Genomic DNA, 14,986 nt, shown 5'->3' with positions numbered 1-14,986 from the left:
TTTTCCTTTATTGGAACAAAGTTTTTGATTTAAAAAAAAAGACTCAAAAAAGTCTAATTAAATTGTTGATATGAATTGTCCATGTCAATTGTCTGTCTATTGTTAGTCCCAAGTATTTAACATGTTCAATTTCAGTTAATCGCTCATTTTTTATGTAAGTATCTGAAATAATAGTTGAAATACACAAAAGGACACAAAATGCTGAACACTGTCACAGATGGAACGGAAAATCTGTTGATGTTTGTTGATATTTCGGCTTCTTTTGAATTAGTTTTCTTTGGTTTTCTCTGTAATTCGTACAAGCGGAGAAGTTCCTTAATAAGACCGGAGCGGACTATTCCGCCAGATCTTCACACTTCAAGGCAAAAAATAAGCAACGCCCATTATAAGCTGTCGCCTTGAAAAAAAAATGTGAATTGCTTTATTACGAATGTAAGTAGATACTAGATATGTGCGTATTTTTTTCAATACATATATTGTACAAACTTGTATATGTAGATACTACTTGTAGCATTGTTAGCATAGCTCATATTATTTCTAGGTACCTCACAGCGAGTGTAGTTGTCGGGGGGAGTTTGAAAAACTGGGGTAATAATTCATTCGCTCCGGGGCCGGCTACTTGTCCCCAGTAGCTGACCTTTCCTCAATACATAATAGACTAAATCGCTCGTGCAGTGCACGCCATATTGGCACAATGGAACGCAGTTCCCGGTAACAGCTAGGGTCGGGAGTTGCAGATCATGAATAGATAAGCACGCTCCTGGGCGGACGGGATCTGAAGCCGTTTGATATCAAACATTTAATTTAATGACTCCGCCGCTGAGAGGAAAACTACATACTGACCTCAAGTTCAATTGTGTATAAAAAAATTGCTAAACCACACTTAATGAATTTTTCAATTGTTTTAATAAACTTCATATTAAACGCTTATAGCGTTAAGGTACTCGTATTTATGACGTTTATTGATAATATTTTCGTGCGTCGACGCACGTTGCGAATGCCTTTGTAGAGTCGATTCTTTGTGTTGATTATTTTGATAGTCCTCCATCACCAGCGAAAAAGGTTCTCCTGATTAAACCTATAACGTTACTAATAACTTAAAATATAAATTATAATATTCGATAAATTCCTTATATCTGTAATCAACCTAAATCCCATAACGTTTGTTGATTGTATTTGTTTGTCTTTGCCTTTTATTTTTTTATTTTTTTTTTAATTTGAAAATTTTTTTATAAACCCTTTACAAAAAATAATATTAACATTTTTCATTCATAATCTGTTGTTCAAAATAATATTTTTTACATCTTTTGAAAAGTTTGTCTGAATCTTTTGTTTAGTTTTGTCTGGTAGTTTATTGTATAATTTCAGTCCCTGGTTCATTAGTCTTGATTGTCCTTGTCTTGTTTTAGAAAGTTGTATATGGTATTTGTCTGATATTCTCGTATTATGTCCATGTTGACTTCAATTTTTTTTTACAAATATTAGTTCTTCGTCTACAATTATGGATAAATTTTAATGATTCTAGTTGAAAGAGTTCAGTTATGTTTAATTGCTTAGTTTGTTTAAAAAGTTCTCTAGTTGCAGTTAGATAGGGAAGGACATATACTAACATTAATATTTTATTTTGTTGTCTTTGTAGTCTGTTTATGTCATTTTGATATCCTGCTCCCCATAGTAGTTGCGTATAACATATTTTAGTTTTTACATAGACTTCATACATTAGAATTTTAATTGTTTCGTTTTTAATTTTATGTTACTGTATATAATTATTTTGTTATAATACATGTTCAAAATAGACTTCGTTAAAACATTTAAATTTATTAAAATAAATTTAAAAATAAAAACAATCGTAACTTTGTATTATTTTTCAGAGGCTCGATCACACGGCGTGGGGTACTACGCGCTGAGCGGCGACTCTGCGGAGCGCGCCAAGCAGCAGGCCGAGCTCGCGGCGGCGCGGGCGGACACGGAGCGCGCGCGCGTCGCGGCGGCGGCGGCGCGGGGGCGGCGCGAGGACGCGTTGCAGGCGCGCGTCAAGGCGGCGCGCGCCAGGCAGAGGGCCCGGGCGGGACTGCCGCCAGAAGAAGAGCCGGGTTGGTATCTAGGCCCTATGGAGTCTGTAGAGATATTTCTATAATCTGTGCTTAATTAGTACAATTAATATCCCTATTTGTCCAATATCACGTCAGGTTCGGATGTATTCAAATGAGCTAGATGTGCAGTTAAAATTAATATGCTTTCAACAAGATTTGTAATGCATTAAAAATCTCAGTTTTGATAACACTGGGGAAGAATTTCTAATACAATTTCTGTTGAGTCCGATTTTTCAGCTATTTTATAGGCATGCTGATTTCAAAACTGTAGTTAGGTTTCTTATCACGTCAAGTTCTTTCTTTACAGATTTTTAACTTAATGTAACATGTAAGGAAAGAAAACTTAACTATTTGTGTGAACACAATTTGGTTGAAAGTAAATGTATTATTGACTTTAAATAAATACGATTGGTATTTTTTCCCTTTATTATTATTTATATATCTATAGCTTAAAAAGTTGACGTGATCGGAAAAAAACTGTCATTTTTGGATTCATATTCCAAAATTTAGTCAAAAACAAGTGTCAGATCTAAGTCAACGAAATTAGTTTTCCTAGTGTTATCTGGGTATTTGGCTTTGGAAAAATATCGTTGTTGATTTCCGGGTTTTTCACTTTTTAACATAAAATAACGGATTACTATCCCATCATTCAAGGTTTTTTATTTATAGGTGTAAATGGAATTTCGACGTACGAGGTATATTCAGAAAATAAGTTCCGTTTGTATTTCTTGCCATTGCAGCGCAGCGTTGTGATCGCAGCTTCGCTTGCGTGATACTTACCCTGACCTATTGAGAAGGTGTGGACGCCATTATGAGTAAGCTGACATTTGTGTACTTTTCATGGTGGTTGTTTAAAATTCCAAATAAAATTAAAAATCCCGCTGCTTGTGACATAAGGTCTATAATTGATTTCCTCAATACCAGAACATTAAACCATGAAAGTCGTGATAATGTGCATGATGACGAACGAAGTGGGTGTCCCCTTTTATAAAGAAGACGGTACTCTTTAATAAACAGGGGATACAAAAACTTTTACCGTGCTTATAAATTGGTGAGTTATGGAGAAAAATAATTTAAGGTCTATGGATTTTTTACTTTTTTTTTTCTAAATATTAGTTACTTGTTATTTAATCTGTGAAACTGAACTTACTTTCTGGATATATCTCGTGTATTAAACATATTGGTTATAATCTCAGAGTAACAATTCGTGACCCGCCTATAGAGCTACCTATATGGACCAAAACTATTCTAGAATTATCAATCACGAAGTTACCTACAGTTTACAGCAAAACAACGGGCTTTAGGTGCTCAGGTCGAGAAACGCAAGCGCAGCAATGAACTGTCCGTTACACATTTGTTGTTAAACCAAAAATTTGCAACGCTTTTGTCCTATGCAATAGAGTGAAAGGATATCTCTATAAGCGGGTCGCGAATCATTACTTTTATATTATCTAAAAATTTATAAAATATTTATATGAATAGGACATTTGTATTGTGCGCAGCTTAAAACAATAAAAATATGTTGTTTTTTTCCGTAGATCCAAAATCTGTTGTAACTACAATGCTTTTGGACTTTGTGGAGGAGCAAAAGAGAGTTTCGATTGAAAAGGTAGCTGAAGAAGCGAGAAAACAGCGAGAAGCCAAAGAGACAGAAGCGAAGAAAGAAAGAGACAAGTTTATAAGAGAATGGGATGTCGGTAAAGAGCAAGAGCAAGAGCAGCCTTATAACCGACACGTGGAACTCACGCAAGAACAGTGGGTGGACAAGAGAAGGCAAGAAAGAGACCAAGAATTTGCCCCTCCAGTTGCGACAAGTTCTAGAGCTTCGAATCCTGAAAAGTCAAAGACATTTGACGCCAAAGGTTTTTACTTTGATACCACTGCCACTGGTGACACCAGCAAGTCGCCATCTAAAACATTAACTTGGGATGATGTCCGTAAACCAAATCAATTCGATTTTCCATCTTCATCTTACTCTGACCAATCGGACAGATCTCTTTTCTTCACCACAAAACAGAATAATATCGAAGCCATCAAAAACAAATACATCAACCCTTCAGTCAAAAAACCGGAATCATTTCAATCCAAACCGATTAGAAACGAATGCAGTGATGAAGAAGATGACACTGACGATAATTCGAGGAATGTCGCACGTGAAGATAGTCGAAAAAGGGGTGCGGAGATTGAACCCCCTTCCACGTATGAATATTTTGGACCCGCTGATAAAAAGGGAAGAAAAGATGCACAGAAAATAAATGTAAACGAGGCTTTTGAGAAGGGTGTAAAATATTTGGAGGAACAGGCTGCAAGTAAAGATAAGAGGAAGAACAAACGTTTTCTCGATGAAATGTAGACCCGTTTTAATATATTCTCATGTGTTGAACGTTATTTTCTCTCTTTGGAGCTAAGCAAGTATTTTTTATGCGGTTTTTTTAAAGATCCTATAATGTTCTGCTTTTTGTTTGAATATGAAAAATTATATTATGCGAGTTCATTTTTGTTTTCTGTAATAAAAAAAATGTTTTTTTTTAAATTATAAAAAGTTTTTTTTAACGGTACTCGTTGGAATTACTATATTTGAAAACTACGTAAGTATTAAAAATAGGTTATAATGACTTTTTTTTTACATTTGTTATAATTAGTATTATTTCTTCAATTTTTTCTGCTAATTTTAAACCGTATATTATACACGGTGTTTCGGGGCCAGACCGCGAAAATTCAGAGGAATATTCCCCACGGTAAACTTTATTAAAAAACCTAATAATATTTTTTCTAAATCTCATTTATTTAAAAAAAGTTAATGAATTTTACGGGAAACGAAGTGATGGTTTGTTTGTTTGTTTATTTGTTTTTAAAGACACTTAAAAAATCTTTCGCAGTATGGGCCTCAAAAACTGTGTTTTCGTCGAATATTTATCTATCTATTTATTAATAAAATCAAACAGTCTTTATATAAAACAATGTACAAAAGAACAATTTAAAAAAGCAAGACCAATTACAGATTTCACACTAATTTATTATGAATGCAGGAGGAGAGGGGAAAAATAATGAATTCTAAAAAAGTAAAAATAAAAATATTACATATAAAGTACATAAAAAGGAGAAGACATTGTATAGCTACTCTACTTTCCTCCCTCTCTCTCTGTTTCCATGAACATTTAAATTTATTTGTAAAAAATCACAACCAACAATAAATTATTAGATGCAGGTAGTAGATGTAAGTAAGTATACATTAAAAGTGGAAATCAAAAATTAAAATTAAAATCAAAAGTAAAAGTGTAAGTTAAAATGAAAATTAAGAAAAAAGTTTATAAGTTTTATAAGCACTATTTTTATAATATGTGTATTTTTCAACAATCCAAGTAGTTTTATTATGTTGATAATGACTTATCCGCCTCGTAGTCAATGGTCAGCACGTTTGCCTATCATGCAACAGGTCTCAGGTTCAATTCCTGACATGGTTGACACGAATTTTTTTTTTTTAATGCGTTTTTACACTCCAATATTTCGTTGTCATTGGGTTGGCACCTGAATCGTAAGATTGATTAGCGTACCTTCATGTAAAACAATATGATCAAGATACACTACGATTGGTGTACCAATGTGTGGCGTAATTAAAAAGGGAATGATGATGATGATGATGATGAACGACTGATTGCCAATTTTTTTTTTCATACAAATTCTTTATAATATATGGCTGATTTAAAAAGCGCCATGTTTGTAATCACCTTAAGGGCGCTTTTAAATTTTATACGTAGATTTACATTCTAACTAAGCTAAAGTTACATTTTGTATTTTCTGATTTAAAATTGAGGTTATGATAACGAAAGATGTGAAATTTCAGTTGAGATCTGAACTGACTGAGAATGTCGATGATTCGCAAGTGTGAAGGCAATTGAGGGCATTAGAAGCAAGATAGCAAACTCCCGTTTTGGTGTTTTCGAGAAAATAACAAAAACTGCTAAATGTTAGAAATCTTATTTTCACTGAACTCAAACTTTAAGATACTAATAAATAAGTTTTAATAGAAACACAGATTTAAAAAAACTTTCTTAATATTTGTATGGCACGTCTATTTTGAACATTTAAATCTCTAGCCTGTCATTGGTCGAATAAAATGGCTGATGGATATTGCTTTTTGCTTCCAAACTATTTTCAAACCACCAGAAGTATGATTTTAAACTACACTTGCAACTCAACTCATGATTTTTATAAAAATAAAGTTGATGAACTACAGAATGACATCATAACCAAAAAAACAATTTTTTTGGAGGTTGCTATCTTTGCTTCCAATGCCCCCATTGTTTCCAGACTGAGGGGCCGGTGATCTCCGAGCCTAGTATTTGGGCAGCGCCGAATTTCAACAAGTTTTCCTCTGCTTGAATCAAATGTTGACCTAAGAGTAGATTTTCTTTGACATGTATTTTCGCTAATACACAGGTCGGATTGGTATCTTGGAGCCATTTCATAAAAGGATTTAAATACTGTCCAGCGAATTTTGTATTTAATTCTCTCTAGGCTTTTTAACCAGTACTAATCTCGGAGATGTTGTGAGATGTGAGAATATTTTTTCACCCCCGTAATAAGCCTCGCTGCTTTGAAAACAGATTGAAATCTATCAGTTTGGTATTTTGGGAGATTTGCGTATATTCTATTACAGTAATCTAGACGCGAAACGATATAAATCCTTATTTATCATCTACCAATGTGGTTAACATATTACAACAGAGATGAAGGACATTTTAGAGAAGGTAATATATAAGTCTAGGAATCTACAGGGTTTATGACCTGTAATCTATATTAACTTCTCTAAAATGTACTTCATCTCTGTTGTAATATGTTAATGTTAACATTTCACCAAGGAGTTGAATCTAGTCCTTGTCTACAAAAATTTTGACTATTGTTACCAATGTAGTGCCTTGGTCAAATAAATTCTGCGTATGCCAATAATGTGTTACAGGAAGGTGAGGTGATCAGTCTTACTTTTCAGGTGCTAGACTACAGACAGATAAATATTGCAGTTTCAATTTCACATATCGCGATTTTAATTGAATTTAATTCTACTGCATTTTTGAATGTGAGTTTGGGAAATTATATTAAGGCCCATTGACGTATATTCTCATTCATCCTCATGACAATATTGCAAACACGAATGGTAGCAAAAACTGTATTTACTTATATCACAATAGCCTATTTCCATTATGGTAATTTTATAAATTTAGTAACATCAGATTAGATTACTATAATCATTATTGATAAAATGGTGAAATATTACTGTGTAAAATCACCTTATAAACAAATATTTCACGTCAATCCTCCCAGGAATCGAAGCTAGAACCTCGGGCATGGTTAGTGTACGCGCCAACCGCTTATCTCCATTCGATTTCCTCTTTCAGGATTTTTACCGGAGTAGCTATTGAGTTGAAATTGCTCGTCCAGGATTTTGGTCCTATCTCTCACACAGATCTGTATTCTTCATCCGTCCGGATACGGAAAATATAAATATGTTTTCTATATTATTTTTGTTATGTTTTGCAATGTGACAGAGAGAAAATTTATACAAAACTGCGCTGAGGTAAATCTCGATGTTTGATCTTGTCTGAACAATCGACGTATGTCTTTCTTAATCAACTGGATGACCGATACGCATGAAGAAAAGTAATTTAAATTGCGCCCTACGTAAATAAATTTTTGGTGTCCGAAAACAATGTAGAACAGGCATTCATTTTGTTCTAGCAAGCACTTAGCAATATAAAAATGTTAAGCGAATCATATTACTGAAAGTGTTCAGTTTCTAAGGGTCGTGTCCGTAATTAAATGGAGTTGAAATTACACTCTGTGGCTTCTGGTCAAATTTCTGAAATGTAATTTTCATTAATCGCTCTTCTCATACTCTAACTACATTGCGTATATAAATTCCTCATACGCGATAGGGATAGTGAGAGCGTATGTGTTCACAAATATCCGAGCTGCCAACTCCTGCGCGTCTTCTTGCGTTAGGTATGTGTGCCATAGTTTAGAAAAGAAATGCAGACTAAATGTGCGCATTGGACGTCCAGGGCTACTAGTAGATGAACCCGATGCCCTGTTAAGTAGAAAATACTCTGTAACTACGTCATCACCAGTCTTCCTCCTTCCGCACCCGATGGTGTATAAGGCAGTACATTTGTAAACCAAATGCCGCGTATTTTGAAAATCAGTTACAAGATGCTATACTCAGTTACAAGATGCTATAAGCTATTTCGATAATCAGTTACAAGATGCTATACTCAGTTACAAGATGCTATACGCTATTTCGATAATCAGTTACAAGATGCTATACTCAGTTACAAGATGCTATATGCTATCCACATACATTTTTTTTTCTATGACTTTAAATATGTTTCTTACTATGTATTCTGTTTTTACTTCGCATTTTACTGAGTTTTAAAATATTTATATTTATGTATTTTGAATGTTTTTTACTATCTTTTCACTACATTTTTACTACGTTTATACTACATTTGTTTTTACTGTGTTTTTGCTTCATTTTTAAGTGCATTTTGTCTGTTTTCACAACATTTTTTTTACCATGTTTTTACTCTATTTTTTACTTTGTTTTTCACTTTGTCCACTATCATTATAACTGTTTCTATACAGGTTGTTCATTAAACCAAAATTAATTAATCGAAATTAATCAATTCATCATAATTAGTATCAATTAAAAATAATTAATGTTTGTAAAGTTAAAATAAAAACTTTTTTAATAAACAAAAAAACAACACTCTCCGAATTTTTTAGAATATGCATTTTAGTCAAATGCAACCCTGGAAGTTCGATGAAAAACACATATTCGCTTCTAACTTTTATTCTGATGAACATATTGAAGATATTATTATTATTCACGTAAATTAGATTATTTAGCAAAAATCGGTCCCGTAGTTATTGATTCTATAAAGGACAAACATACATACATTCATTTTTATATATTTATTTATTTAACTTTTTGTGCATAATGCTATTTGTACATTGGCGGGCTTATTGCCAAATGGCAATTTCTTCCAACCAACCAATAAAATAAAAGTTTTATTTTTATAATTCAAGTTGCAGAACATATTCAATAAAAAAAATATTAAAAAGCTAAAGATATATAAAAATAGAAATAAACAAACTTGTTTATAAATTACCTTAAATCAAAACTATTACTCAATGGGAAAAAGGAAAAAAGAGGAAAGAGGAAAAAGGAAAGGAGGAGAGATTAAGGAAGAGAAAGGAGATGTTTCTTCAGACGTGATTTAAACAGAGATAATGTAGCAACATCTTTGATGGTGGATGGGAGATGATTCCACAGTCGAGCCGTATGGACACTATATGAGTTAGAGAAGAAAGAGGAATTGTGGATGGGCATTAAGAGAGTGCCTTGAGAATTAGAACGAAGAGGTAAACCATGAACTGATAAGCGTTGAAATTTAATCTAAATATACATTGATAGATTAGAGAAACTTTGAAAATGGAAGCCTTAGTTTATCTTTGTTTTTGGTTTGATTATCAAGTTCTCTTGATTAGATTTTTTTAAGAAACTCGAAGCTATAATTTGAAATTTATAATTATGAACTTTCAAAAATGTCTACGTAAAATGAAATAAAATAAAAGTTTTAAAAGTTTCTTTTCAAATTCTCAAACTAAAAAGAGAAAACGTTTCGTGCCTATAGATTATCTTCTTTTTCGCCCAACTCGCCGTGAAGTTTGCATCATTAAAAGTCCGCAAACTGAGTTTACAGTGTTGCTATAAATTTGTCTTGTGACGTAAAGTGAATTCCCGTGGGTTATTTTTTCAGGCGGGAAATTGTCTCCTGTTAGTGGCAACACTGCGAGAGTGTTATATATTGATATACCCATAAAGTTATTAGTATAGCTTGTGCATTCTGTGCATCGATAGGTAGTTGGCGCAGGAAAAATTGCCTGCCATAGATTTTCTCTCACGTTCCTTGACTCCGGAGGGACAAAGCAAAATACAACCCCTTGGCACCCGTTTAAATTTAATAGAGCGAGGTTAGTGCCATCCCGTATTTTATATGTGAGTTTATTATTAATAAAACATATAATACACTAGCGGACCCGACAGACGTTGTCCTGCCCGAACGTTCGCTTGCCCGCTATTATCTTGGAAAAATACTTTTCATCTAGGTACTTGTTTGTGATTTAATTCCATAACTAAAAATTGTTAATGGTAAACAAATATTGAATTTAGGTAGGTATTTGTTTATGGTTGAATTCCAAAACATAAAATAAATATTTTTTCAAATATGGCATTCTTTTTACAAACGTCAAACTCCGGTCATCTCACCAACAAAAGGGAATACGATTTTTTTTAATGTATTGAATTAAATATTATTTTAGTGTTACCAAAAATCTAATAAAAAGAAATAAATGAGTAGAAATTATAAAGAATTTAAGGAAAGAATCTGATTGAGATCCACAAAAAATAAATGTTGTTTGTAAACATTCAAAAACAAACTTTTTTATACATAAAAAAACAACATCTTTTCATTTTTTTGCAAATGCGTTCTCCTCAAATGCAAACCCGGTAGATTGACGAATAAAACATTTATGCTCCTAACTTTTTTTTTACATATTTAATTGGAGATTTTAATATCTACGAACACGCACAGTGCAATGATCTTTATTTCTCTGAAAACCGCACGTAAATCGGTTAATCCGTTCAAGAGGAGTACGGTGACATCACACGTACAGAGAAATGATATATATAAAGATTAATAAGATATTATACTCCCAGGAGTTATACATTAAACTCATTTGGGACGGTACATAAAAATAAAGCATTTTCGTGATTTCAAATTCAATTAATTTTGTTTGATACGTTTATGTACGTTACAAAAATATTTTTGAGGCATCTTTACTTAAGAGAGTGCGGAAACTATCCGTGGTTGTACCCGTCTGACTTCATACTGGGAATGCTTGGCTATAATTGTATGGCGAAAAAATGAAATGCATACATGCTTACGTATTTTTACCGATTAATCATAAATGGAGAGTATTTTTCTTTGTGAGAGAGTATGTTTCTAAATACTAACTTTGACATAGGCAGCTTAAGTTGTTTTATTTTCCTGCTTGCATAACCAACCTACCGATGGGAATGCCAGTAGGAAGAGCAATGTCTTTACTCAACCGTATCTCTTCGGATATCGACATCTTTCATATTAGTGAAAAAAGTTCATAATACATAATATCAGTTAATATTATCTAAAATTGTAAAAACACATCATATTATTAACGTAAAACACAGTATTATACACTATTTATAGAAATTATATTCATATCTATCACCATCAAAAAGATTTAAGTAATATCTTTTAATTGCTGTACTTTTAGATTTACTATTAGATTTTTCGTTTTTAATTCGTCGAGCTGTTTATTAAATTGGCAACCGCTAATATTTTCAAGACAGTTTTTGCCGAGCTTCATTGAGCGAAATTTAGGTACATATTTTTTTTTAGTTTTGTGTGTTGTGGTTGTAAATATCATGATTAAATTTGTGTGAACAGAAAAGTTTATGATTTTCAAAATAGTGTTGGTGATGTCATGCAAGGGAAGGGAAGTATTTTCGTCTGTCGGTAAATATCCTTCACATGGGAATCCCATTTCAGTCCAAGAATGTTTCTCTGACCTTTGTTCTGACAAACTTGTATCTTCGAGCTTTGGTTTTTGCTGGCGAAACCTCAAATAAATTATAGATAGGTTTCTTGTATACAACATCACACATATTCAATTGCACAGTGATACATCTCTAAAATGCACGAAAAAATCAAAGTAATGCACAAGCACTGCGGTATAATAAAATAGAGATGACGTTTCATATAACGCGAATTTGAAATCGTGTTGTTCGAACACAGAACTGTATTTATCATTAGCCTGGACACAGAGACACATGATGTGTATGTGCGAAACAAATGTTTTATAAATGATTATTTAACCGTTTCAAAACGGTCAGGATTTTTCTTAAATTTTTCGATATTTTTTTTAAAGCCTAGTAAAAAAAAAAAAAATGTAATTAAGGTATGTACAATTTAATCACTAAATTTTACACAGTACTTTTTAGGTTTGACGATTGGCTATAAATAGTTTATATAAAAAATGATTTTTTGCACACACTTATTTCGGGCCTAAAGCGGTTAAGGCATTGTTCGTGCAGTATTACCCCGGAGCCAAAGGGTCCTACGTACTTAAGGAAATCTATCATGGCTCTCTATCAGACATTGTTTCTCTCGATTTATACTTAAATCAGTCAAGTAAAAAAATCCTATAGATTATTTCATGTACAAACTTTTTATGGTTTTTGGTTTGTCTATTGGTATAATTTAAAAATACGTCGGAATTCTTCGATTAAATTATCAAAAACTGGATTGAGAGATTTTTTACTTTTTTTAATAAAAAAAAACAACCAAGAAAACGCAAAAAATATACCGATATTTACCACTTTGGTACCCTCGTGGTGTAATGGTCAGCGCGTTTGCCTACCACGCGAGAGGTCTCGAGTTCGATTTCCGGCATGGTTGATATGAAATATTTATTTCAAAGGGTATTTTCAGACCAGAATATTACATAGTCCCTGGACTGGTACTTGAAGCCTAAGATTGATCATCTTACCTTCATGTAACAAAAAAAAGATCAAGATACTCTGTGATTGGTGTACCAATGCAGTGTCCTATGTACTATTAGGTGCAGAAAGGGAATTATGATTATGTAAAAATTTGGGATAAGAGATTTTTCAATTTTGACTGAAATTTTAAAATAGTGTTTATAAGGACTCTTGATGTTTATGAAGATGAAAAAAGGTTGTTTTGACCGAGTTTGAATAGCGTGATGCAGTATAAACAATATACAAATGAAAACTGCAAATGCAAATGAAATTTTTGTGTTATTTTGATATTAATAATGTTAAATATGTAAAGTGACACCTCCCTTTGGTTGTAAGGATTGAAGTTTGTTCACCGCCGCCGAAGGGCTGTCATTTGCAAGTTATCCTGTAAAACCTCTTAACACCGCGGGCTTCTCGCTATTAAGGATGGGAAAGACTCTCTTTTCTCTTTTACCATACTTTTCCTTTATCCAGGGACGTGCGGTGAAGATGTTATATACAAAATAAAATACGACCCCGTGCGGGTAGGTGGATGATAGAAAACTATATCCCTCTTCTCACGCGCGTCGAATATTTCGACTTTTTGTTTACACTAATTTAAAAAAAAGAAATGTGCTGCAATGAAAGTGCCCACCCCTTTCCCAAATCTGTTCATAAAAACTAGTGTCTTTCTTCAGTTTCGCTTATTAACTATCAATTTTTTTAACTAATTACTTGATTTTAACTTAATTAAGCAAAAATTTAATATTTTACGATCCAACCGTGAAAATAACAAAACATAGAAACTTTCAGTGTACTCCTAACTGCAAAGTTCTCATTTTTTTATTAATCAAATACACATGCTCAGTACATTCACCTGATTCATGACAGTGAAGGAATAGTGTTAAGCTATGGTTTCCTAGGAAAGCGTGCCTTTATCTAGCGACCGTAATACCGCAATGCGGTGGGTGTAATAAGATGGCCGTTTTAAAGGTGTCTAGAGATGTAGAGTCGTTATCTGGCGGCCGTGACGGCTCATCTGTTAAAAATATGCGCTGGAATGCGATTTATCATCTGTCATATTTTTCAATAGTCGTTATGGATAGCTTATCATATTTTATTTCCATTTTGAACATTTTGAAGTCATGCGACCCGTTCGTACATGAAAATTGTATAAAAAACCGTATATTTTAAAAATATTCTAGTATTTTATTAAATGTTAACCTTAATTCCCGAGAAATCCATTATGTAGAAATAATATCATTATAAGAAACGCTTTGAAAAAGAAAACAAATATTATAGTAACGTTTACCTTGCTCATATGTACAAGCACATGTAAAATAATATGTTATTCTTATGATTGACGTAATGTAACTTTATAACAGAAACATTTTGTTTTTTTTATAAGATGTCAACCTTAAAATAAGTTAGGATTTCTAGGAAATAATATTTTTATTCTTATTATGAGAAATCTTTTGAAATGAAAAAACAGATAGCAGATGCTAAGCTTTTTTCGTGTAGGAAATAAACATTTTTTACTATTTATGTAACTCGATTGTTATTTACATTTTACTAAATAGGTACTTATTTTTACAGTTTTTGAAACAAAAAAGATACAAAACGTAAAACATATTTTTCATAAGCTTGTAATAAAATTCTTCCAATTAAAATCTGAAAAAACTGAGTTAAATAAAATCTTCATTTGTTTTTTGTTGACAAATTTTAAATTATTTTTTTTATAAAAAAAAACTGTATTTTTTTTTGTGTGACCGTGATTATGAATTTTTCTTCATTATTTACTGTCTGGTATAGAAATCAGTGTATTCGCTTTGATTAGTACGCCTCTGCTTTTGTACATATTGCACCTTTAGGACGAAAACGACTCAACTCAAAAAATCTTTTTTTTTTGGAAATTGCAAAAGAAGAATGTAAATTGTGACACCTTCGTATTCTTTCGTCGGTTGTTTCGTATTTTTCGAACTACCAAATTTGAAGTTGATAATTATACCAAAGGCTTTCAACTATGAATCTATGAAAAAAAAGCGTAACAAAAATAAATTATTATAAGTTTAAACAAGACATTTATTTAATGAGTCATTATTAGATTGAAAAAAAACAAACAAAAGCACTTTGATAAATAATAAAATGACGTTATTTTTGTTAGGTCGGATCAGGTCACTAAACACATGTTTTTATTTATTCACGAAATGGCATTAACTTAAATACGTCACTAAGATTGTCGGTAAGTCGGAACGAAACAATCACAAAGCTCAAT

The 14,986-nt window shown here is 32.5% G+C and overlaps 1 protein-coding gene across 1 annotated transcript; it reads left to right on the top strand.

The window, feature by feature from the left end:
- Window positions 1-1,783: 1,783 nt before the first annotated feature.
- LOC148275363 (uncharacterized) lies at window positions 1,784-5,345 on the top strand. The gene is made up of 2 exons (XM_088235799.1): window positions 1,784-2,093; window positions 3,632-5,345. Exons 1-2 carry the CDS (start codon window positions 1,784-1,786, stop codon window positions 4,444-4,446), a joined length of 1,125 nt encoding a protein of 374 aa, XP_088091925.1. The 3' UTR covers window positions 4,447-5,345.
- Window positions 5,346-14,986: the final 9,641 nt, after the last annotated feature.

Source organism: Micrasema longulum, unplaced genomic scaffold (genome assembly GCF_059751315.1).
Source record: "Micrasema longulum isolate JH-2025_06_02 unplaced genomic scaffold, ASM5975131v1 h1tg001442l, whole genome shotgun sequence".
NCBI lineage: Eukaryota > Metazoa > Arthropoda > Insecta > Trichoptera > Brachycentridae > Micrasema > Micrasema longulum.
This window is presented reverse-complemented; position numbering and strand designations above follow the sequence as displayed.